General features: G+C 34.9%; 2 protein-coding genes across 8 annotated transcripts; both read left to right on the forward strand.

Annotated features, from left to right (window-relative positions):
• The first annotated feature begins 956 nt into the window (after window positions 1-956).
• Window positions 957-15675, forward strand: LOC132598678 (ATP-dependent DNA helicase Q-like 4A). 5 transcript variants are annotated; one of them, XM_060311685.1, is made up of 26 exons: window positions 957-1165; window positions 1835-1895; window positions 2010-2183; window positions 2691-2739; window positions 3019-3444; window positions 3857-4027; window positions 4117-4247; window positions 4392-4767; window positions 4848-4979; window positions 6541-6627; window positions 6715-6842; window positions 8901-9021; window positions 9105-9256; window positions 9344-9479; window positions 10134-10257; window positions 10329-10399; window positions 10514-10582; window positions 10705-10833; window positions 10913-11071; window positions 11186-11266; window positions 11356-11517; window positions 12428-12483; window positions 13774-13906; window positions 14010-14104; window positions 14846-14923; window positions 15000-15675. In XM_060311685.1, exons 2-26 carry the CDS (start codon window positions 1891-1893, stop codon window positions 15322-15324), a joined length of 3570 nt encoding a protein of 1189 aa, XP_060167668.1. In that variant the 5' UTR covers window positions 957-1165; window positions 1835-1890; the 3' UTR covers window positions 15325-15675. The 5 variants fall into 5 exon arrangements, with proteins under 5 accessions (XP_060167668.1, XP_060167669.1, XP_060167670.1 ...); XM_060311686.1 differs by lacking the exon at window positions 1835-1895; XM_060311687.1 differs by lacking the exon at window positions 1835-1895 and having other exon boundaries at window positions 1164-1232.
• Window positions 15676-20121: 4446 nt separating this feature from the next.
• LOC132598679 (uncharacterized) lies at window positions 20122-24634 on the forward strand. 3 transcript variants are annotated; one of them, XR_009566632.1, is made up of 5 exons: window positions 20122-20489; window positions 21529-21725; window positions 23051-23276; window positions 23389-23732; window positions 24056-24152. XR_009566632.1 is itself a non-coding variant. In XM_060311690.1 (5 exons), the coding sequence occupies exons 1-4, from the start codon at window positions 20363-20365 to the stop codon at window positions 23704-23706; spliced, it is 576 nt and encodes a 191-aa protein (XP_060167673.1). In that variant the 5' UTR covers window positions 20122-20362; the 3' UTR covers window positions 23707-23732; window positions 24056-24141. The 3 variants fall into 3 exon arrangements, 2 of the variants coding, with proteins under 2 accessions (XP_060167673.1, XP_060167672.1); XM_060311690.1 differs by having other exon boundaries at window positions 23681-23732; window positions 24056-24141; XM_060311689.1 differs by having other exon boundaries at window positions 20124-20489; window positions 23051-23161; window positions 23681-23732; window positions 24056-24634.
• The last annotated feature ends 421 nt before the right edge of the window (window positions 24635-25055 follow it).

Genomic DNA, 25055 nt, shown 5'->3' on the forward strand with positions numbered 1-25055 from the left:
AATACACATAAGAAATATGTAGAGAGAATATGTAGAGAGATATCAGATTATATTACTTCTGCTCTTTCAACATTGCATATGTGCATCCTATTTATAGGAGCAACATACAAAGGAGATATTTTGGGATATTTCTAACTTAATGGATATCCACTAATTTGGGATATTTATAATAGTTATGACAAAATTGTTATTTATTGGATTATGTCTTGTTGCAAACGACTGAAAATAAAAGGGCAGCTTAGTTCATTAAGCTCTCGCTATGCGTTGGTCGAACTATGAGCAGTGGCGGCGCCACACTATGCCGAGGGTGTTCATCCGAACCCCCTCGGCAGAAAAAAATACTATTTTTACAAGGTTAAATTATTTTTTATTTATATATAGCAGATGTTGAACCTCCTTAGACTTCTTTGTATGTTTACTTTTTTATATTTTGAACCCCTTGGCGGAAATCCTGGCTCTGCCACTGACTATGAGGGTCTATTGTACGCAGCCTTATTCAGTATTTTTGCAAAAGGCTATTTTCATGACTCGAACCCATGATCTCATGATCACATGGCATAAACTTTATCAGTTATGTCAAGGTTCCCCTTCTTGCAAACGATTGAGAATATTCTTTGAAATTATATGTCAATTTTGAGGGGATTTGGCAAAGATTAGATGGTTTTTTGGCTGGAATTTCATATTAAAACTCGAAGATGAAAGAGAACAATGTTTATTTTTTTCTGCCAGATCTCAATATATAAGTTGTACATATTTTATATCTAGGATGTATATTGTATGTCTAATGTATCACTGGACATAAAACGACATACACACAATATATGAAATACATACAAAAACATAACTCTACGCAAGTTGTATGTTGGTCGTATGTTTTGACAGAATTATATACAACAAAAAAGATTGTATATAAATTAGTATATATTTTGACCGGATTGTATACCAAAAGAAAAAGAAAAAAGTGTATCCAAATTGTATGAAAGTGGTATACAAGTGTATTGTTTGTCCCAAACCTGAATACAACCAAGCCCCAACTCGTTTGTGAAAATATCCCGCCAAATCCCGCGTCTCGAAATTTGAAGCTTTCAACCCCCCTCTCTATTCTCTCTCCATATCGTCACTTACATTACAGGCCTACCTACGACGGTGACTTGTCACATTTATGGTCAGTTCCATCCTTCACATTTTCAATGTGAATTTATTTAAATCTTCAATTCGAGATCTCCGTTTCAGTAATTGCTCAATTTCTGTTAACTTTCACACCTGACGAGTGTTCTTAATGATTACCGGAGTATTAGTATCAATGCACATAATTTTCCTATCCTTTCGTTTTTTTTTTGGGAGGCTTATCTCGTCTGGTTATATATATGTTTGTTTGTGTGTTTGTCTGCGCTATATAGACAAATTTTAAAGAATACATTACTCCCTCTATCCCAAATTATTGGTCGTGCTTTCTTACAATAGTTGTCTCAAATTACTTGTCATTTTAGAGGTTCAAGACAAAATTCATTATTCTTTTCACATTTTGCCCTTAATTGTGATTGTTTTTGAAGACTACAAACACCTTAATTACGGGGAGATGACTCGTAGATGATAGATAGAGTAAATGTATAAAATGAAGAGATAAATAAAGGTAAAATAGTCAAAACCCCTCCTAATCAATATTTTTTTAAGGGGGTTGTAAGGGAGAAACACGACAGATAATTTGAGACGGACGTCGTATATATACTAATTGTTTTTGCTTAATCAGTTGGTTATAGATTAATTCTTCATGCTCCTATTCCGGACAATTTGGTGACATTTACAGGTTTTTATGTATGGTTTTGATTTTCAGCGAGCTAGCCTGTAAGGGAAGTAGTTTGTGTTAATTCATACCCAAATGCACAACAGATGAGGCTAGTTTCTTGTATTTTATGTGTGCAAATATGTTTGTTTTTTCCTGTTTTTTTTGTTTCTTGAAGTTTGCTGGAGTGTCTTTTTCATGCCTTAAAATTGGATGTTCAATGCAGGGCAGTCAATTCTACTGGAGGTTCCATGTCTAAAGATAAGCTTCCAAAAGGCAACTTGACGCAGCATGTTACTGCACTTGATAATTTTTCATGCCAAGATAAGTTCTTGAGTTCGAACTTCCTTTTCTCTCTTCCGACACAAAGACCTTGTGTTAGAGAAGAAATGAATGCCAGGTGTGTATTTGTTTTCTCATTACATTGCACATTTTTTCTACTTAAACGTTTCAAAGAACACAACCTTTGTACATGATTGATGCATACAAGACATCAACCATTGGGTGGTTGAACTTTAAACCATGCAACTATAGTCATATTGCTTTCTGTGTTTCCAACTTTGTTGTATACTCCAGCATTGCTATATTTAGGACCAGTAAGGTCTACTGTGCTGGATGTACTTAATGCTAGCACCTATAAATTTTTTCATCTCAAGATAAGTAATCACGCGGAGTCACTGACACAAAAATGTAAAGCATTGACTCATCCTATTGAACCTACTCAGATCCATCATCAGGTTATCACTTAGCAAATACCTGGGGAATTTTCTCTTTTTATTTCTTGGTATATTGCTTATAAAGAAATTGGCACTATCCGAAAACTAATTGTATCTATGTGCTGTACGGTTTTTATATCAGTTAAAAGATGCTTGTATTCTTATTCTATTGCTTATTGTCATTTTTACAGGTCAATGGCTTGTCAAATCAGAAGTGTAACAAAATTGGAAGCTGAAAAGGTGCATTTGGGTCTGCAAGATATTGCTATCCTCCAACCGTTCCATTCATGATAGCACTCAATACATCTATTATTAATTGAGACCATATTATTATTTCCGCTTTCCATTAGTTTTACAAATTGTAGAATTGATTTATGTAGGCACTAGCTTCACGAGCACATTTTCAATGGATCCTTGCATAAAATGCTGAAGGAAATATTTATTTGTGTTTGAGTCCTGCATCTTTGTTGGGCTAGCTAAAAGCATCACTTTTCATATTGGATTCCCAATTCTTGGCAGGCTTGGAAGCTTCTAACAAGCCTTAAGTTGTCTCCCAAGAGTTACACAAGACCAGGGAAAACTCTACAACTAACCAAAGATGTCAATACTTTTTCACAACACTCTCATCACACACAAGCCCTGCGCGTATCTGATGGCAATTGTGCTTCTGCAAGGTGCAGGCCAGTGCATCAAGGTGCTGGTGAAAATAGTGAAAACAGTGACTCGACAACGTATGCAGGAAATTGTTTTCCATCACATTCAAGTGGTGTAGCAGAAACAGGTAATGTTGTGAACAGGCAGAATGGAGTAGACACTTCAGTGGCTAATAATTCTCATGCTCGAGGCGTAGGGGAAATATCCAGCAGTCATGCAATTGGTGTAAGCAAGACAAGGGAGTCGTATAGCTTTTGTGCTGATGGAGTTGAAGAAGATGACATCCTTCTGGTAATTTTTGGCGTGGCTTAAGCGTATAACGGAAAAGACCTCTGACTTTCCATAGGATATCTCATATCATATTATTGGTTGTTGACTCTTGGAACTAGGACTCACAGACTTGATCCTATATGAATATGCTGATATTTTGAGTATAAGAGACCAAAACAAGGGATCTTTACCTTGCTTCTTTTAACGAAATGCCGGAAACGAGAATAGGAAAAAAAGAAAAAGAAAGGAGACAAAAATCCATATTTTGCACTAATTGGTACTGTCTCTTGTTTAGTGGGTTCTGCAGTAAAGGATGAAATATACTTGTTAATGAACTGTCTATGTTTGTCACTTTGACTATCTTACCCTGATAATTTGTCTCTATCTGGGAGGTTTTAGACAGTTAGGAAATTATGCTACATTCCTTTTTCAGAATATAGATGTCGACCAAATAGTAGAACACTATCAGACCAACTGCACACCGCAGCCTTCTGTCTCAAGGTTTCCGTCAATTACTCCAGATACAAATTCTAAAAATTTGGCTGGACCTGAGGAGACAAATTTGCCACCTGAATTGTCCTTAAACTGCAACCATGGGTTGAAGGTGATAATGTTTTCGTGCCTCAATCATATTAGTTTCAAAGTCACTGATATTTTCTTAACTCTGACGCATGATTTTTGCAATTAATACAGCTAGGACTTTGTCCTGGAGCCTCGGATCATTTACAAGAGATGAAGGATAAGCTAATTAACATTTCAAATGATCTCCTTGACAATGTTTCAGACCTGAGTTCAGAACAGGTTGAAATGCTTCGCCAAGAACGGTATGCTCTCCTATATTATTCTTTTCTATTTCCATATTGATATTTCTCATACTCTGCCTTGTCTGTGCTGCACATTTGTTATTCCTTGACAAAGGTTTTAGACAATAGTGAAGCTTATAACTGGTTGCATTTGCATACTCTCAGGTCACAGCTGAAATTGCAAATTCAACACCTTGAAAAATTTCTTCAAACTGTATCAGCCAATGAGGAAAGAAAGATGTCACAGTGTTCTGCTTCCACACTGACTTCTGCCTTTCAGTATGAAACACCTTCTGCATTCCCTTCCAGGATTAATCCTGTGAGACTCGACACACAGTTTAGTGGATATAATGAGTCCAGTCACTTTGACAACTGGAATTCATCATCACTTTCATTTGATGTGACTGGTGGATATGGACTTTCGACAGCCCCAGTAGAGAGAGAACCATACATCCCAAAGTATCTTGAAGTTAACTATATTGATGGTTCAAATGACAAGAAGTGGAGTAGCCGAGATTTCCCTTGGACAAAGAAGCTTGAGGTGTGTTTTTAAACGTGTCTGCAAGAATGAGATGTTTCTGGAGTTGAATTGTTGAATTTAGACATGTTTTCCATTGTCAGGTCGATAATAAAAAAGTATTCGGAAATCACTCTTTTCGTCCTAATCAAAGAGAGGTGATAAATGCAACAATGAGCGGACATGACGTATTTGTTTTAATGCCAACAGGAGGAGGCAAGAGTCTGACATATCAGGTGAGACATTTGATTTTCTGGCTTTTGAGGCCTTCCTCAGTGGTGATTATAATGCGAAGCAAATGTAATCTGTTTAAGATGCTATTATCTGGTAAAATTTTAAGTTTTGGAGGGTGACGTGGTTGTACCTGTTACAGAAGGTGATTAAACAACAGAAGAACCATCAAACCTTCTTAGCTGCGCTCTCTTCTGGGTTCATTTTGCTTAGAAGCCATCAGATTGTACCGAAATTCCTTGTTGATCAATTTACCACTTAATCAGTTGTTGATAATGGCCATGAAGGTTGTCACATGTCATTGCACTAAATGTTAAATTTCTTCCATTGTAACGGCAAATGACAATAGCAATTCTTCTTCCAGACTAGGTGCTCATTTCATTTTTCCTACATAAATTGTAATTCCACCAGCTCTATGAGTGCTGGTATGAATGCCTGTAGAGCTGTTAACAAGTCACCCCTGTTGTGAATGTTCACGCTCAGCCTGTTCTAGAGCTCACTTGTTTAAATTTCAGTGATCAAAATCGTCCGGATTTTTTTTTTCCCACTGATTGGATTCAATGATTCTTCCAAGTTTTTGACCTACCTCTGTTTAGTAAAACCATTCCTAATGAAATCGATACCTATTTCCCAAGAAAAGAAATATCAGAAAATTTACAGATTCTTTTTTTTTTTGACGACAGATATTTTACAGATTCTTAAACATACATATGTAGTTCATAGCTAAAGAGAACTCCTATATTCACGAAGGAGAAAAGTATTCAATCAGTTTCTTTAATGGATTTAGCCCTACGAAAAGAAAGAGGGAGGGCTAGGAGAATTATTGAAGCCTGACGATGATGAGAGATGCAAGATGTTTCCATCTGTGGTGGTTTGCCTGAAACTCTGGTGACTGCTAGGGAGAAGTAGACAACCATGATGAGGCTAGAGAATATCTAGTGGAAGCCATCTACAACAGGGGTAGGTGGGTCCTTGCCCATCAGGAGATAAAGAAGGGTGACAGGAGTCATGCTGCTGGGAGTTAAAGTAGGGGAAATTCCCTTTGTCACGGAGATACGCCCCTGTATATGTTGAAAGGCTTATATGCAAAGAAATAAAGAAATGTTTGTGAAAATTATTCTTGCCAAGCTCGGCTTGGGTATACTTGGGCTTGGCTTATTTATCTAAAAAGGTGTTCGAGTCAATCTTTGTACACCAACTGTTACGGCTATTAAATGCATCAAATAGAAAAAATGCACCATCATTATGGAATTGAGCTATCTGGTGTTAGAGACTTTTATTTTCCTTGTGGCTCCACTATTGATATCTACATTCTTCTTTCTCTTGCCGTGGTAATTTGTACCGAAAATGTGGACTTCGTTATTGCTGCTATTCCAATATAACTACTTCACAAGATAAACATATTTTTGTGAGCTCCAGTTTACTGTTGTACATTTTTTATTATACTACCTATGCCATAGACATATAATTTGTTTCGTCATCTGGAAATTCCACTTATTGTATACTGGGCTTGATACTTGAACTTTTGGTGGTGGGACTCTCACATTCATGACCGACTTCCTGCAGCTTCCTGCTCTCATCTGTCCTGGGATTACTTTGGTTATTTCACCTCTTGTTTCGCTCATCCAAGATCAGATAATGCATTTGCTGCAGGTACTGATGGTTGAGACCGTAATAACTTCATCTGCTTCTAAGATATCTACCTTAATGCTGTGATTTCATGGTATGTTTACATTACAGGTTAACATACCTGCTGCTTATCTTAGTTCCAATATGGAGTGGACTGAGCAACAGGAGATATTCAGGGAGCTCAATTCAGATGGTTGCAAATACAAATTTTTATATGTTACACCAGAGAAAGTTGCCAAGTGCGTGCTCGTAATTTCATTTCGTAACTTTGAAACTTATGTTAACTTCTCTGAGTGAAGAGTCTGATATTTAGGACTTGAGACATATCTTGAAATTCTTTGCTAAAGGTGTACCTTGTATCTGCTAACTATTGTACCGTTTTTCTATTTAATGGATAAAAGTATTTTTCATTGAAGAACACCAAGATGGTGTAGAATATTACAAGCAAAAGGTCAAAGCTTGTACACATTTGGCATATCATATAAATGCATGGTGCTAAGAAAATCTCGGTGTTTCTACATCATACATATGTGGCATATCACACCAAAAAGTCCAAGTATGAACTTTTATTCTTCAGTCTATGAACCAACTGTCTTATGCCCTCAAACGCCTTTGGTTCTTTTCCAGCCAAAGCACCTACAAAACCTTAAACTGTTATTTTCCTTATCCATCTTCGTTCCACTTTATGACCTCAGTAGATCTTTTAATAAACTTGCCATAATCCTGCTAATACGAAATGAAGACAAAAATATGCAACTTTTTTTCTGAAAAAAATAGACAAGGAATTTCATTGAATTAAATCAGCACCAAGTAGGTGCAAAATATGTATGAGTGCAAAATAAGTTTCATTATAAATGTAGGGTGTTGAGGAATTCTAACAAGCTATTCATGTCACGTACATTCAACAAACTATGCGGAAAAGATAAGATACAAGCATTTTATCAGAAAAAAGAAAGATACAAGCATCTATAGTTAAGCTTATTTGCAGGTTCTTCCTTTCCCTCAAAGTATCTCTGATCTTCTCCAGCCATGTTACCCCAAAAAATGTAGGTAGGAATAGTGATAGACAGCTTCCTGATTTCTTTATCTACCTTTCTGCCTGCCCAACACCAAGAAGCTCTTGACAACATCATATGTTTTTGTCCAGAACAGGTTCAGAAACATTTCCCAATTTGCAGTGTAACGAAGATCATTCATGTCCTCTGTTCTTTTCCACAAAAATGGTTATATGTGTATATAAATTCAAAACTAATAATGTGTACAAATACAATAGATACTTGAATCAATCTATTTGGTGATCCAGGCTGGATAAGAATTATCTTAACCTTTCCCCACTTTTGGTGATCCAGGCTGGATGTTGAACTGATATCCTTAGGGTTTTCAGAAGCCTACTTCTATTCTTCTCTCAAGTACCAAAGTCCTCTGGCTTATACTTTTCTAATATCATTTAAATGTGCTTCAAGAAATCCGTTAGTAAAAGGTCTAGCTTCCTTAGCAATTATAAACAATATCCGATTTCCATTAGAATATTGATTCTGGATCGTATAGCAGGCTGCATTAGCTTTACTGATCTGTTATTCTGGTGAGAATATGAAAGTAGTGAGGTGCTAGTAGAAAAAGTTAGTTCCTTATTGGAGAGCGGAGACACATCATGTGACATTTGCCTTGAAACCTTTCTGAAGGTATGATGGATACGCTACTATGAATGTTTTGTGATTGCTCAATTATGTAATTACTATGACTTGGATACCTTATCAATTAAAAAAAAATAAAAATTTATGACTTGGATAGTGCTACTTCTTGAAACTTGGCCTTGTTGCTTTGAACAAGGAAGGTTGTACTTCAGAAATTTAGTTGCACTACCCACAAGAGTTAGAATTTTTCTGGCACTTTAGATGAGGGACCGGATGAAGGGAATTATATTCATGCTAGACTAAATGCAACAATGTGCAGAGCAGCGACTTCCTCAAAGTCGATCTGTTAGTCCCTTGATTCATTCTTCCTGTATTTGGTAGGGCCTCAGCAGTGGAATTATTAGGATTTTGGCTTTTGACAATGACATAATTTAATACCTAGCTGAATAAGTTGTTTGGTGTAAAAATGAATAGAGCTTTAAGTTTGCCTTGACTATACAAAAGGTCAAACTTCTAGAGTCATGATAACAAAATTTATATTGTTTCTAGTAATTATTATGCATGGTCCTAAGGAACATAAAGGGCATTCCTTACTACATCAAAAATTATCCTTAAAACCAAATTATATTTTGTAATACTAAGATTACTGGTATGGTAGTGCAGAAGTGATGTTCTTTTGAGACACTTAGAAAGTCTACATACTCGTGAATCACTTGCTAGAATTGTTATTGATGAAGCACATTGCGTAAGCCAATGGGGACATGATTTCAGGCCTGATTATCAGGTAATGTCTTTGCAAACATTTTCGTGCCATCATATTTGTTGGGGCACTTTTGATGGATGCTAAACTTTTCAGTTGTCATCCAGGGTCTAGGTATCCTGAAGCAAAAGTTCCCAACCGTGCCTGTTCTAGCCTTGACGGCGACTGCTACATTAAGTGTGAAGGAAGATGTTGTTCAGGCTCTTGGTCTTGCCAACTGCATTATTTTCCGACAGAGCTTTAATCGTCCAAATTTAAGGTGAAAAAATAATTCTGAAAATATAGTGGTACTCTACCACTCCTGGCCTTAAAAATACATGATCGTGAAAATTTGTCAATGTTGCAGATATACCGTTATCCCAAAGACAAAGAAGTGTTTGGAAGACATTGACAACTTCATACGGACAAATCATTTTGATCAATGCGGGATAGTTTACTGTCTTTCTAGAATGGATTGTGAGAGAGTAGCAGAAAAGCTGCAGGTTTATCACCTTTACTAAGCAGTCTATTTCTTTCTTGCTTGCTTATTACTGGTTTCCTAGCGAAAACTTTCTTAAAACATAATATAATGCATGATGTAAACAAGATGGTGTTTGTATTCATTTCTCTTGTGATGTGGGTATAATTTTGAACTAGTTTGAGTGGTTGCTTGTTTGTATTTAGATATCACCTTATGAAATCTCTTCTTCCTTTAAGCTTCTTCTTTAGTAATGGTAAATCTTTGATTTGCGTCTACAATTGAAGGGTTTTTGTGTTTTCTTGCATTGGTTTTATAAAAGATGATCATAAATTAGAAATCTGTCACTGTGGCTCTAATATTCAGGTACTTTAAACTTCTAGCAATAAGCTAGGGCTCTCTGAAGTAATTTATCTTCTTAAGTATGGATTTCATCTCTATATAAACAGAAAGTGCTGTGTCAAATACTTAGTCAGCAACCTTTATTCCTTATGGAACAGTATGTTCAAGGAGCTTGTGGCTGTTTGATTGAATTACGTATAAAATTCACCACTGTTTTTGTCTATTAGCTAAATAGATGAGACCGATAAAGATCCTTTTCACTTTTTCTTTTCTTGTCCAGTCCAAATAATTCTTCTTTGGAGTTTATTATTGTCTAATGGAAATATTCAATTTGCAGGAATATGGACATAAAGCAGCATTTTATCATGGCAGCATGGATGGTGCTCAGCGAGCTAACGTCCAGAAGCAGTGGAGCAAAGATGAGATCAATATTATATGTGCAACTATTGCGTTTGGAATGGGTATGATTGAGTAAGTGGCCTTTTCAAGCTGATCTGCTATTAACTAATCAGCATTAACATGATGACTTCAGGTATCAACAAGCCAGATGTTCGTTTTGTCATTCATCATTCTTTGCCAAAATCTATTGAAGGGTACCATCAGGTGGTTGCTGAAACTTTAATTTTTAGTTCTTTCTTTTGCTTTTCCGAACAACTAGTGTGTTAAATTCAGTTCAATGGAGTATAAAATTGACTCTGCTGTTATTTTGTGCAATAGGAGTGCGGTCGTGCTGGTAGAGATGGTCTACCTTCCTCTTGTGTTTTGTACTACAGTTATAGTGATTATGTGAGCCTCTGTCCCATTATGTTTCTTGTTTCTGTTGGCAAAGTATTATATGAGTATTGATCTCCTCTATTTCTTTATTTCTTATTAAACATATATTTTTTTTCTTTTTTGAATTTCAATAGATACGAGTCAAGCATATGATCAGTCAAGGCACCGTAGAGCAGAGTCCCTTTGGATCTGGATATGGTCGTTCAAATGTGGCAGCTTCAGGGAGGATCCTTGAGACAAACGTGGAAAATCTTCTAAGAATGGCATGTGATTCTTCTTAAGTCACTGAGATCTTCACTGTTGTAATGTTAGTTTGCTTAAGTCTTTCAACACTTTTTTCAGGTCAGTTACTGTGAGAATGATGTTGATTGTCGTCGTCTCCTTCAGCTTATTCACTTTGGAGAGAAATTTGAATCTACCAACTGCAGAAAAACATGTGATAATTGCTGCAAGACTCAGAACTGTATAGAGAAAGATGTCACTGAAGTTGCAAAGCAATTAGTAAGGGAAAAATTAGTTTGTTCAATTCTGTATTTGACAGAAGACAGTCACTTCCTCGAAACACTAGATTGTTGCTGGTTTTAGTAAACATTGATAACTTGCTTGCCATGTCAGGTTGAATTGGTGAAGATGACAGGTCAAAAGTTCTCGTCAGCCCATGTTTTGGAAGTCTACAGGGGCTCCTTGAGTCAATATGTATGTCTTAGTTGTTGACTTCTCGTTTCTTATCTTTTTTTTTTTCTCATTGGCTAATATGATCTCCTTTACTATTATGTAAAATATAGGTGAAGAAACAAAGACATGAGTCCTTGCGTCTACATGGAGCTGGAAAGCATCTAGCCAAGGGTGAAGCATCCCGCGTGCTACGTCATCTTGTTACTGAAGATATTCTTGTGGAGGATGTTAAAAAGAGTGACATTTATGGATCCGTTTCATCAGTTCTAAAGGTAATTTACTGAAGATAGAATAGAAACAAAATAGCCTCTCAGATATCATATATGAAAAAAATTGTCTTTCTTTATCTCGGATATAAACAACATACTCAGTGAAATCCCACAAGTGGGGTCTGCGGAGGGTAGAGTGTACGCAGACCTTACCCCTAACTTGGGAGGTAGAGAGGATTTTTTTCCGGTAGACCTTGGCACAGGACAAGCAGTTCAAAGCAGTACGACACAAAGAAATAATAGAAGCGAATAAGCGATGGCAAAATACTAAAAAAAAAAAAAAGCATGATAGAGTAGTCTGAAAAAAAAAAGGAGCAATAACTACCACAAACTAATACGATAATCAAAGTACAAGAAACAACATATAGTAACAGAAATCGAAGGACAAGAAACTATAAGGGTAATACTACGACTACTAGTGGGAAAGGATAAGTGAGACACCGCTCAACTACCTACTAACCCTCTACCCTAATCCGTGTCCTCCATAACCTCCTACCTAAGATCATATCCTCGGTAAGTTGAAACTGGGCCATGTCTTGTTTAATCACCTCTACCCAATACTTCGTCGGTCTACCTCTACCTCTCCTGAAACCGTCCATAGCCAACCTCTCACACTTCCGCACTGGTGCATCCGTGCATCTCTTCACAGGCCCAAATCATCTCAGCCTCACTTCCTGTATCTTGTCCTCCACCGAGGCCACTTCCACGTTGTCCTGGATATCTTCATTTCTAATCCTATCTCTCCTAGTATGCCCACATCCATCACAACATCCTCATTTCCGCAACTTTCATCTTCTGAACGTGAGAGTTCTTGACTGGCCAACACTCTTTATCTCAGATATACATCTTTTAAATCTCAACCATTTGAGGGTTCCTAAGAAACTGAAAATGTTATTATTTTTTTTTTTTCCAGGTGAATGAATCAAAGGTCAACAATCTATTTGCTGGTGGTCAGGCTATGAGATTAAGGTTCACTTCCGTTCTCGTTGCTTCCATTTAGCTTGTGATCTGTTTCATTGTTACTGGATGTGACCAAATTCTTTTCACATTTCTTACTATTATGATAAAGTTAATACTATTTTGAAGTTGGATCTGAAGATACTAGCATGGTCTGTCATTCTGAAATAAGTTGATTTTTGCATCTAGTAATTGAGTAATCAGAAACATGGCTTATCAGAATGATTAAAGATGTGTTTGGAGCTTGATTTTTTTTTTTTTTTTTGGCTTTCTCCCAGATTTCCAAATTTGGTTAAACTGTGGCCAGGAACAATAACATCTTCACTGTATTTCAATCTTTATGTTGTGTTTTCTGATAACTCCAATTAGGGATGTGGTTCATGCATGACTTACTATAGGAATCTTCTTTTTCCATGTAGTTGCTCCGCCCTAATACATATGATTCAACTTGGGATGTCAGATTTCCACAACATTGAACATTCTAATTCATTTAACAATTCGACTTTTAAACTTGGATATGATGTTTCCTGTGAAGTAAATTTTCAACCACATGTTAATATCTTAAACTCCTTGTTGTGTAGATGGTCTCATATTCAATGAGAGGGGAAGGGTATATATTTCAAGGGCTTAAAATGTAGTACATCCCAACACAATTTTAAGGGCTTAAAATGTAGCATGTCCCACTTCGTGTGTTGGTACCCTCACCATCAGTTTCCTGAAGTGTAGAATAAGACCAATCAGTGGGTCTTTTACATATCAATGCCCATCCCATTCATTGGAATTCTCTTGATTTAGTGGAAACAATATATCTATGTATTGCCAAAATAAAGATGGCTTCTGGTTATTGAAACCATTCCGGTTTATCATAATTTATTATAATCAAGAAAAACTTACGCATGTCCATCTTTTTTTTTTCCCTGCCCAGTCTGTAATATAATTTAGTTTTTGGTGATTGACTATCACGAGTCCAGTTAATGCATGTATGTTAGCTAGATGATGCGAAAATTGTCTTTTTCTATCTTCTGCCACGTGTAGTCCTGTGTCTGATTTTTGTTTTCGGAAGTTGCTAAAGTTTGGCAAACTTTTACTTATAATCATATTTTTGTGTAAGGTTTCTAAGTTTGAAAGAGAAATCATTAGATAACTGACTTTATACTCATCAAATAATCCATTCAATCAGTCTCTAAAGGGTGCTTTCTATGACTACTTGTATACTAAGCAACTAATCCAAATCTTCATCTGTTCCTGATCAAATTTTCACATGCAACACACAGGAGTATGAACTATTTGATGTTATTACAGGTTCCCTTCATCTGTGAAGGCATCTAAGCTGGGTAAATCTGAAGCCACTCCAGCAAAAGGTTCACTAACATCAGGAAAGCAGAGTCCTCCAAGGAGAGACCCTTCTGCTGTACCTCAATCTCCATTTGATTCAGTATGTTCAGATTACGTATGACTATCCAAGCACCTTGTTGTAGGTGTGCTTTTCTTATCAATAAGTTCTGTGCCACACACCTTATTCGTTTTGTTTATGTTAGAAACTTTCAGCGAAACTATATACAGCTCTACGGAAACTTCGTATTAATATTGTTAAGGAAGCTGGAGACGGTGTCATGGCTTACCATATATTTGGGTAAGTGCCTTCTTGGATCTCTTTTTATTTTCCTCTCTTCTCCTTTTTCTCTCATAGGTCATTAAGCATCTTCTTGTTGCTAGTATGTCACTTGGGCAATAACATTGAATTTAAGTTGCACTTTTAAATATTTCCCGGCTTTTAGAAAATGTGATATACAATTTAGACCTGTTGTTTTGCTGCCTTCAGATTTTGTTCTCTTAAACTATAGGAGTACATAAAAAGTGGACCAAAGAAGCACGGGAAATTCAGAACCTGTTCAAAAGGATTGCTTTTAATTGGCATATCGTGCCATGGAATAAGATCTGCTAGAGATGTTCTGTATTCTTAAAGTTGATGTGTATTGAGGCCTTTGCATTCAAGTGGCCTAGGTTACCTATTTGTACAACTTATTAAAAGAGGAGTAACCAAACGAAAAATATGAATTATTTACAGGATATGCTGGACATTTTTTCTCCTTAAACATTCTAGTGTGATATAAATTCTTAAGACTTTTGGATTCAGGTTGGGTTTTGTGAGGGCTTTCAGTAATTTAGCTTTTTCTTTGCCATTCTCATCTATATGATACTTCACTTAAATATTCTCCTGTCTGAAGGACGCAAAGGGAATCAAATTTGACACTTTGTATAGCTTAGAAATGTATGCTTTATCATCGACTGAAGTTACTTTCCAGTTTGTACTTTTCTTCTTTCCTATTGTCAGGAGCTGATAAAATGATTCTCCTTTTTGTTAATTTTCTAGAGATATTACCCTGCAGCAGATTTGCCAGAAAGTGCCTAGAACTACAAATGAGTTACTCGACATCAATGGCATTGGCAAGTAAGTTAAGAGAATAAGTTAGACAATGTTTTCACTCAGTTCCTCAATGTTTAATGAGCCTGATGGTGCAATTTAGGGTAAAAATCACCAAGTATGGGGATAGGATACTGGAAACCATTGAGGCTACCGTCAGGGATCACATGAAGTCAGCTAAGACGAGTGGCAGCGGCAATGACAGTACTGATTCAGGTAAAAAGAGAAGAAACTCCATCAATGTACAAAACGGGAACTCCAAAGATGAAGAGTACTTCACTGAAAGCACTGGACGTACTAAGAAAAGGGTGTTGAAGAAGCAAGACAAACATGCTGAGGATGTTGCCTACAGGGACCTCAGGGACCTTGGGTATTTTGATGAATGTTTGGACAGTGACATTGATTTCGATGAGACTATGATGCCTTAGTGACTGCTTCCTATTTCAAAAGTTGATCAGAATGGAAGAACACTTTTATGATCAACTCCAGGTAGTATGGTTCGGAGTTAGCACCATAGTTTACAGGGGTGAAAAGTTTATCATCACTACACTGTTATCCATTAATTCTGGTGACATGTTTATCTATTAACAAAGCTGCTGGAACAAAACTGAAGTTCCAGCTACTATAAGATGCTAAATTAATCCTGCTGTGAAGTGATGTTGTCTTCGGAGTGTATATAATAATTCTCTTTTCTCTATGTTAGTTGATTGCTAACTTTTCTATTGGATTCATTGCGGACGATTTTGCTTAATAGAAGACATTCTGATTCCTGCTTTATAGTTTCAGTTTTAAATGGCTTTGAACTTAATAATTTCATCTTTATTAAAGCGCATTAATGTTTTTGTTGGGCAGTTGGCTTGTATACAAGGTGAATCTTATTTTGTTAAATATTTTGAGATTTGAAATCACAATCTTTGTAATGTTGGTTTGTTAATTCAGTGTGAACAAACATCGCCATACCTTTTAATTAAAATTAGCTTGTTGAGTCTTTCGCATGGGCGAATAGCTCGCGAGCAGTTGTTTGAAGATATCATGCAAATTCAAAGTATATTCCTGCCATATTCGACTCCGTTTTAGAATGAAATTGGCACTTATTAAAATTAATAAAAGTTAAATAACTATGTTGTAAAACAAGAAGGAGAAATTGTTTTTTGGTCATTTACAAACCTTTTATGGTTTTATGATCATTTTATAAGAGATTTTTATTTTTTACACATAAGAGATCTAGAAAAAAAATCACAAGAAATTGAAAAAATCTTCTTTTTTTTATTTAAATTGTAAGAGGCAAGAAATTGCGGGACCGTAAATCAGCTTTAGGATCACCTACGAAGTCATACTACATTACTTTACTACTATTAAGAAGCATGGGTGGGGCTCCTTTTTCGTCGTCCGTTGTGGGACCCCCATGAAAAAAAAAAAAATTTGGGCCCCATATTAAACAGCTCATAATAAAAAATAAAAAATAAAAATTGTAAAAAAAAAATTGTGGGCCCCATATATATTAAACAACACTAATACTAAAACAAATTGTGGGTCCCATATTAAACATCAACCAATATTAAAAAAAAAAAAAACTGGAACCCATCACATCCAAACTCACGGGAAAAAAAAAGTGAACCCCATATTAACAAAATTAAGCAATATTAAAAAAAAAGTGAATCACATATTAAAAAACAAACAATGTTAAAAAAAAATGTGGGCCCCATATTAAACACCATGCGTATTCGTAGCAAACACTAATATAATAAAGTTTTAAATACGGAGCACAAACTGCAATGTTATATTAATCGTGTTTTGAACATAGTTTCCCATATTGACAAAATCAAGCAATATATATATAAAAAAAGTGAATCTCATATTAAAAAAATAAACAGTGTCCAAAAAAAAAAAGTGCAGACTTTGTATTCTTAGCAAACACTAATATAATAAAGTTTTAGATACGGAGCACAAATTACAATGTTATATCAATCGTGTTTTGAACATAGTATGTATGTATATATATATATATATATTATATGCATAAAAATAGTGCAAACTAATAATGGCCAAAAGGGCGGGCCCCATACTAAACAACACCGGGCAATATAAAAAATAAAAATAAAAAAAAAACTATATAAAGCATGGGTTTAGACCCATGCTTCATCGTCCGTTGTCCCTTAAAAAAAAAGAGTGGGCCCCATACTAAATAACACCGAGCAATAAAAAAAAAGGAAGAAAAAAAAGTGGAACTCACCACATCCAAACTCACGGGAACAAAAAAGTGGACCCTATATTAACAGAATCAAACAATATTAAAAAAAAAAAAAAAGTGAATCCCATATTAATAAAACAAACAATGTTAATAAACAAATGCTTAGAAAATCAAACAATTAAATCAATAATGATGGACTCATTGCCACATGCGTATCAACCCATTATTGGGAGCAAATGAAATTATTGTACAACAACATACTTAAAATACTCATATATTAAAATAAGATAGAATTTAATTACTTTTTCATTTTTTCCTTACTCTAATAAATGTGAAAAAAATTGTGGGCCCCATATTAAACACCATGCGTATTCGTAGCAAACACTAATATAATAAAGTTTTAAATACGGAGCACAAACTACATTGTTATATTAATCGTGTTTTGAACATAGTATCCCATATTGACAAAATCAAGCAATATATATATATATATATATAAAAAAAAGTGAATCCTAGATTAAAAAAATAGACAATGTCAAAAAAAAAAGTACAGACTTTGTATTTTTAGCAAACACTAATATAATAAAGTTTTAGATACGGAGCACAAATTACAATGTTATATCAATCGTGTTTTGAATATATATATATTATATGCATAAAAATAGTGCAAACTAATAATGTCCAAAATGGTGGGCCCCATACTAAACAACACCAAGCAATATAAAAAATAAAAATAAAAAAAAGAAGAAACTATATAAAACATGGGTGACCCATGCTTTATCGTCCGTTGTCCCTTAAAAAAAAGAGTGGGCCCCATACTAAATAATACCGAGCAATAAAAAAAAAGGAAGAAAAAAAAGTGGAACTCACCACATCCAAACTCACGGGAAAAAAAAAGTGGACCCCATATTAACAAAATCAAACAATATTAAAAAAAAAATGAATCCCATATTAATAAAACAAACAATGTTAAAAAACAAATGCTTAGAAAATCAAACAATTAAATCAATAATGATGGACTCATTGCCACATGCGTATCAACCCATTAGTGGGAGCAAATGAAATTATTGTACAGCAACATACTTAAAATACTCATGAAAAAAAAATGGACCCATATTAAAAAAAAAAAAAAAAAAAGGCAACGTCAAAAAAAAAAAAAAAAACTGTGCACCCCATATACTAAAAAATCAAACAATATTCATGTAATTCCCAAAGTATCCCCATCAAGTCAATAATAGTGGATTCATTGCCACATGCATATTAACCATTAGTGAGAGCAAATGAAATTATTGCACAGCAAAAAACATGGACCTCATATTATTACTTTTCTTCAAAATATTTAATTGTTGTATTTGCTATTCCGCCATGTCATTTATTTATTATGTTTACTAAAATAAATATACTTAAAATATATATATTTAAAAAATAAGATACAATTTAATTACTTTTTTATTTTTATTCTTACTCTAATAAATGTGAAAAGAGATTAATATCAAATGAAGATCAAATAATGAATAAGATAAATTAGTCAAATTATAATTTTAATTCACGTTTCCTTAAAAAACCATGCAAAAGACAACATGACAAGTAAAATGAGTTAAACTGAAAATATTTACTAAAAATTTAAAAATAACATTTCTTCGTTTAAATAGAAAATTGATTTCTACTTTGTTTCGTTTCAAACATGTAAAATTAATTTAATAATGTGAATTAGAATTATCCAAATCAAAATTTGATAAAAAATAATAAGTATTTTACACTTTTAAATTAATCGAATTAAAATTGAAAATATCAACTGATGCTTAAATATTGCTATTATTTTATCTCAAAGAGAGGAAAATAATTTTCTTTTAAACAAGTCTTCTCTTTTAAAAAGTATTAATAAATTTCCGTAGCAAACACGAATAAAATAAAGTTTTAGATACGGAGCACAAACTACAATGTTATATTAATCGTATTTTGAACATAGTATATATATATTATTTAAACACAATTACATATACATAGATACACTATAATCCGAAGTGTTGGGCCCGTGCGTAGCACGGGCATAGGCCATCTAGTCTATTGAGAAGTGGATAAAAATATACGATTGAAATGACCAGGGCGTTAGCGTGCTTAATTATTAATCAGTTCTAAATTTCAAGAATAAGTAATACTATTCTTCTGTTTCCAAGTTACGAGAGAGACCTGCAAATCCCACAATGATGGAATCAAAATATGAAATGGATAAGTAGGTATAATCTTTCTTTTATTATATACCTTATTTTATGAATAATCTTGATTTTGTAGTTTTGTCATTTTTATATTCGTGGAGTTGAGCAATATTTTGTCTGTCTATAATTTACTTATTTTTATGCAGATATAGTGAGTTCAAATAATATGTACTGTAGTTAGTTTGGTAACAAAATTAAGAAAAAGAGGAAGAAGATATTCTCGGAGGATATATTTCTTTATTCTATAACAATATGGTCATTCGAATTTCCTTTATATTATCAAAAGCCACCTAACAAATATTTAATCAATAAAATATGATATGACATTTAATTTAATCCACGTGAACTTTTTTTTTTTCTTTTCTCAATTCACGTGGCAAAAGACTCGACTTGACCCAAACACAAATTAACCCTTAAAACGCTATTCAGTTAATTTGGATTTGAGTCGAGTCGTGTCAGGTCTATTGTCATGTGGACTAAGAAAAAAAAAAAATATTCATATAGATTAAATTAAATATCATGTCATATTTTATTAATCAAATATTTATTAAGTGACTTTTGATTGATCTTATTGTTATAAAATACAAAAACATGAACCGGATAGATCATAACCTTTTATGTTACTAAGTTTGATATTCGTGTATACAAATAGGGACAAAAACGCGATTTCAGTTGCAAGTAGAAACCAAAAAACGAGAATAGGACAAAAGGTACGAAAGGATGGGTCCCACCTTGTTAAAGAATTGAAATGAATGAGTAACGTGTCAACTTAAATACGTGCCATGTATGTAATTTGACGGTTAGTAGGCGCTTCATTTTTTGGTCATCATTACTCAGCTCATATCATCCCGCACCTCAACTGAGAAACAATAAACAAAAGCTCTCTTTGTATTTTTTTTTTCTTTGAAGAAATAGCAAAAACCTAACGAGCTAATGCCTATTATCTCGACTTGTATATATAGTTGATGGGGGTATGAGATCAGTTGACTGTGATATATTTTTGTACTTGTCTGTAAGATTATGAAAAACCCTAGCATTTCTAGCTGAAAAAGAGAGAAGATGGAGGAGGAAGAAGGTGTAAAGAGAAGGATTGAAAGTGAAAAGGCACCAGATGATGACGTTTGTTCCATTTGCTTTGGAAATTTTACCATTCCTTGTAAAACCAACTGTGGTCACTGGTTTTGTGGTATGTTTCTTTCCATATTTTACTTTACTTTTTAAGAATCTTGGGTGCTTTTGGTTTTGTTAGGAAAAATAGCCAAGTAAATGTTGTAGTTGGGAAATTTTTGCTTTAGAAAATCATTTTATGGATTTTTCCGTGTTTAGTTGAGTAAGGTGAAATAATATAGTAAAACTCAAAGATGCGCAGGGTGGGGTATAAAATGGGTGGGGTATGACAACAACAGCATACTAGTGTAGTGGGTAAAATGGGTAGAGTATGACGAATGATGATATTTGTTTTCCTAATATTTTAGTGTGTTAGGGGTTGAAAATTAAGACAAGTGATGTAGAGTATTACTTAAGAGTCATATCTGTAAAAGAAAATGAGTTTAAGGGTGTGTTTGGTATGAAGGAAAATGTTTTCTTGGAAAGTAAGTGAGTTTGTTACTTATTTTCTAGTGTTTGGTAAGTAAGTAAAAAAATATTATTACAAGAGCATTTATAGTAATCTAGAAAAAGGAGATTTGGGGGTAGCGGGGGTGGTATGGTCAAAGGCACTATGAGTTCAACCTTTTAAGATTCTTAGTTTGAACCCATTGAATTTTAGAAGTTACGAGTTCATGTCTGCTATTTCTTGCAATTTTTTTTAAAAAATTTACATAAATTTATGCCCCGTGTTGAAAGTTAGGCGTTCAATTGAACGCCCACCTATCATGCTACATCCGCCACTGGTCAAAGGGTGGGGGTTGGGAGCGTTGGAAGTGGGGAGGAGATGAAATGCCATTTATGAAGCTTGTTTACCCTACTTTCACTAGAGAAGTCATTTTCCTAACTTACTTTCCTAGAGAAATGTTTTCCATATATTTGACCGGTTCCAAACATGGTAAAATTGGAAAACCTTCATACCAAGCACACCCTAAGAGTTGAGAAATTTGGACAAGCCAGTAATATTATTTTACATTTCGGTGAAAAATATTCTTGTTGGAGAAAATATTTTCAATTGGAAATGATTAGTCAAGGAAAATTTGGCCTCACTCTGACTCTGCTTTTATATTGCTCCACAGCAAGTTGCATATTGCAGCTCTGGCACTACAGATCAGCACTACGGCAATGTAAGTGCCCAATATGTTGTTGCCTCATTAGTAAGTTGGTACCGGAGGCATCATTACTTGTTCAACAGGAAGAGGATGTTGTCGAACTACTTAGGAGGATTCGGCGGTACAATCACCTCCACATTAGTGGTGCTTATGGGATTTTTCTGGTAAGGCTTCTATCTTAGAGCTCCATTTCTGCAATTTGCAATTCTCACTTGTGCATTTCTAATGTATGCTTCTTACTACGTTTTCTAGGGTGGTGGGTGGTGGTGGAGTCTTTTTCCTTTTTGGTTCTCATAAAACTCTATTTAGCATTTCCAGGCTCCAGCTAGAGATTTATTGCTTTGTGAAGGTCTAATGTGTGGAGCAGATTACATGACGATGTCTGGTTTAAACTCCTAACCCTTTCTGGTTCCAACTCCAAAAAAGCTACTCTAATTGCATGGTTGTTCTAGTACTCTTGGTTACTAGTACATTACAAGGATTTTTGAGTATAAGGGAAGCATATCACAAGTATATCTTACTTCCAATGCAAGTTGTTTATTGGTATTGGTGATAATACAAGCTTTGACAACAAGTTATAGGATATGTGAGCTCTGCACCCTGGCATTTTGTTCCTTGTGAAAGATTGTTACTGATCTTTTTTCATAGCCATAGCTGCTATATGATTTTCCAGATAATTAAATAATAGTAAAACACTATTTAATTTAGTTTTTGAGTGAAATGAGAAGATAAAACTACCCGAGTAATGATTTGAGGTCTTGGAGGAGCTAGCCCTGAATCCCTGATAGGTAAAGTTCTCTAAATGGAAGGACTCATTTGCTATGTTACTCGGACTCTTCAAAAATGGACACGGGTGCGTGTCGGATCCTCCAAAAGTAGTGCATTTTTGAAGGATCCGACACAGGTGCGGCTACATTTTTGGAGAGTCCGAGCAACATAGCTCATTTGGAGGATTCTCCTGTTGGAAAGTCTATCTGTGGTATTTTTATTTCTTCTCATCATCAGTTCATAAGAAGAACATAGAATAAAGTTCTCCTACACTTTTGTTCTTTTGTAATTAGCCTCATGTAACTTTGCATCTTCTTGATGCCTATCTATGAAACACATTACTTCATCAAAAAAAGAAAAGAAAAATAGAACATCGAATGTATGATGTATGTAAGAAACCTAGTTCTTATGAAAGTATAATTAGAAGAACACGTCATCAGTGGGGATAAGCTTACACCTTCTATGGTTTTTTTGTGTCCTTGATTGCCACAACTGTGCCTATATACCCTAATGGAATTAGGGAAGTTTTAACTTCTTTCCAGAAAGAACTTATTGATGAAGTGAAGCAAATTGATTTTACCTCGCATCGGTAAAACGTTAAAATTGCACCTTTCCTTGTCCATCCCTATGAACTGATTATCTAAGTGATTCATTGTAAAACTTCAGAATAATATGTTTCCCATAGGTCTGACTTTATCTATCATCTTTCTCTTTCCTGCAGAAGGTACTAGCACTTCCACTTTTAACGAGGAGAGTTCTCCGAGCGCTGATGGACGCACTGATGGATCCTGATCAAGTTCGGTTAAACTATTACTTGATGCGCCTTCTTGCAGTAAGTTTTCTAAACAGTTCAAGTGGAATGTTGCAACAACTTCTGGATTCTTGTTTCAATGCTACATGGGAAAGCTCTTTGCGTATTCATGCAAGTGCTGGAGGTTCAAAAATTGGTAGAGATTTGAATTGCCATGCACTCTGTTGCTCTTTTTCATGATTATATTTACTCAATACCTTGCATTATAAGAGAAAATAATCTATATTGTTTGGACCTGCTCTGTTCAGGGTGAAGCACAGATTTCTGGAAGTACCCTAGGACATTTTGGTAGAATTCCTCTGCGAAGTTGTAGGTCTTTCGAATCTAGACATGGAGAATCCCCGGACCATTGCATATATTTGAAATCTAAGTACTGTACTAAGCAAAACCCAAAGATCACTTATCTCATTGGGACATGGGTTTTATAAAGTAGTTATGCTATGACTCGTCTTTCTCGTCTATTTTGATGTATTTGCTAATGCTTTAGCTTCTTTCTTTGCAATTATTGGCACTGAGGTAATTTCCTTGTGTTCACTGCAGTTGTTTCTGAGCTGGATCTACTGTAGCTGCGGATTCAAGTTCATTCCTACTGGTATTCTACTCGTCATACTCAATTAGAAAATAAGATTTGTATTGCAGCTCTATTATGTGGAAGGCATGCATGTTAGGGTTACGGTTATTTGCAGCCATGAGATATTGATGCCGGGTGATTTGAAGTCATTTATACCATTAATATATGATGCTAATCTTCAGAATGCAACTTAATTGAGAGTAAACTATACTGAAGAAAGAATATCTTTGTAAAATGCATTATTTGTTTCAGGTGTCTATAGAGAAACTGTTCTATTTTTTCAAGGTCCATTGATAGGTTGTTGCTGCATTTTGAACATAAGCTGATAAAATACTTGTTTGTAGGAGGACTAGGAATCTGGAGACTGCTTGACATCTGTGCTATTGCCACGGTGGCCATTTTCTCTTTGGCTGGCCTATGCCGTAGATGGGTTCTCCGTCGTCGTGTGAGACAGTTGGCTGCTCTACCAGCACAGCCTGATTGAAATTCCATGCCAGCCTAATAATGGAGAGTCCATGCTGTGAAATATATCTTTGACTTTTGTTGGCTTTAAAGAAAAAGATTCCCTTGTAGAAAATTTGATTGTATGGGAGGTTATTTTAAAGGCAGCTCCCACTAATATTATAGGTCACAGTAGTCATAGCTTTAATCAACAAAGTATTTAGTATGCTTTTGGTTCACACTAAAACTTCGTAGATGGTCTGGTATTCCACCAATTAGTAATCCAAGATTACCAAGGCCTGTAGTCTAGTGGTATCTCACATAAAAATTCCAGAAGAAATTTACAGCACGATAATTAGTTTCCTGCTTATTGGCATAGGCATTTTTCATTGTTAAGACACTAGTTTGAACTACTCAAATGTTTCTTTGCATTTATACTCGTTTTCTAATTGGTAAAAATAGCTCGAGAAGTTTGCTTGTTAGTTCTCTCCAATTGCCTGTTATGCTTGTCCCACTAACGGCGAGGATGTTAATAGATCCAAAAATTTGTTCAATTTTCGGATATGATAGAGAGAGATTCTTTAACCATCTACCCCGTGTTTAACTTCAATACTTTTCTTTCATCATTTGAAATATTAAGTAATCGAGGATAATTTGTTCCTAGACAAGCTCATATTTTTGAAAATATTTTAGCACAATAATGCTAAAATTGAGGAATTCAAGGTCATTAACTAGGGAAAGGCAAGCATTTTTAAAAAATAATCGTAATATGAGGTGGGGAATATCTACTCGGATGGGTGATTTCTTACGTAAAGTGGAGATATGTAAATATTCTTTTGCAATTCTACAGTTGAAGTTGATAAACATCTTTGTTAAGACGTATATAACAAACTTTGAACGATA

Source organism: Lycium barbarum, chromosome 6, assembly GCF_019175385.1.
Source record: "Lycium barbarum isolate Lr01 chromosome 6, ASM1917538v2, whole genome shotgun sequence".
Taxonomy (NCBI): domain Eukaryota; kingdom Viridiplantae; phylum Streptophyta; class Magnoliopsida; order Solanales; family Solanaceae; genus Lycium; species Lycium barbarum.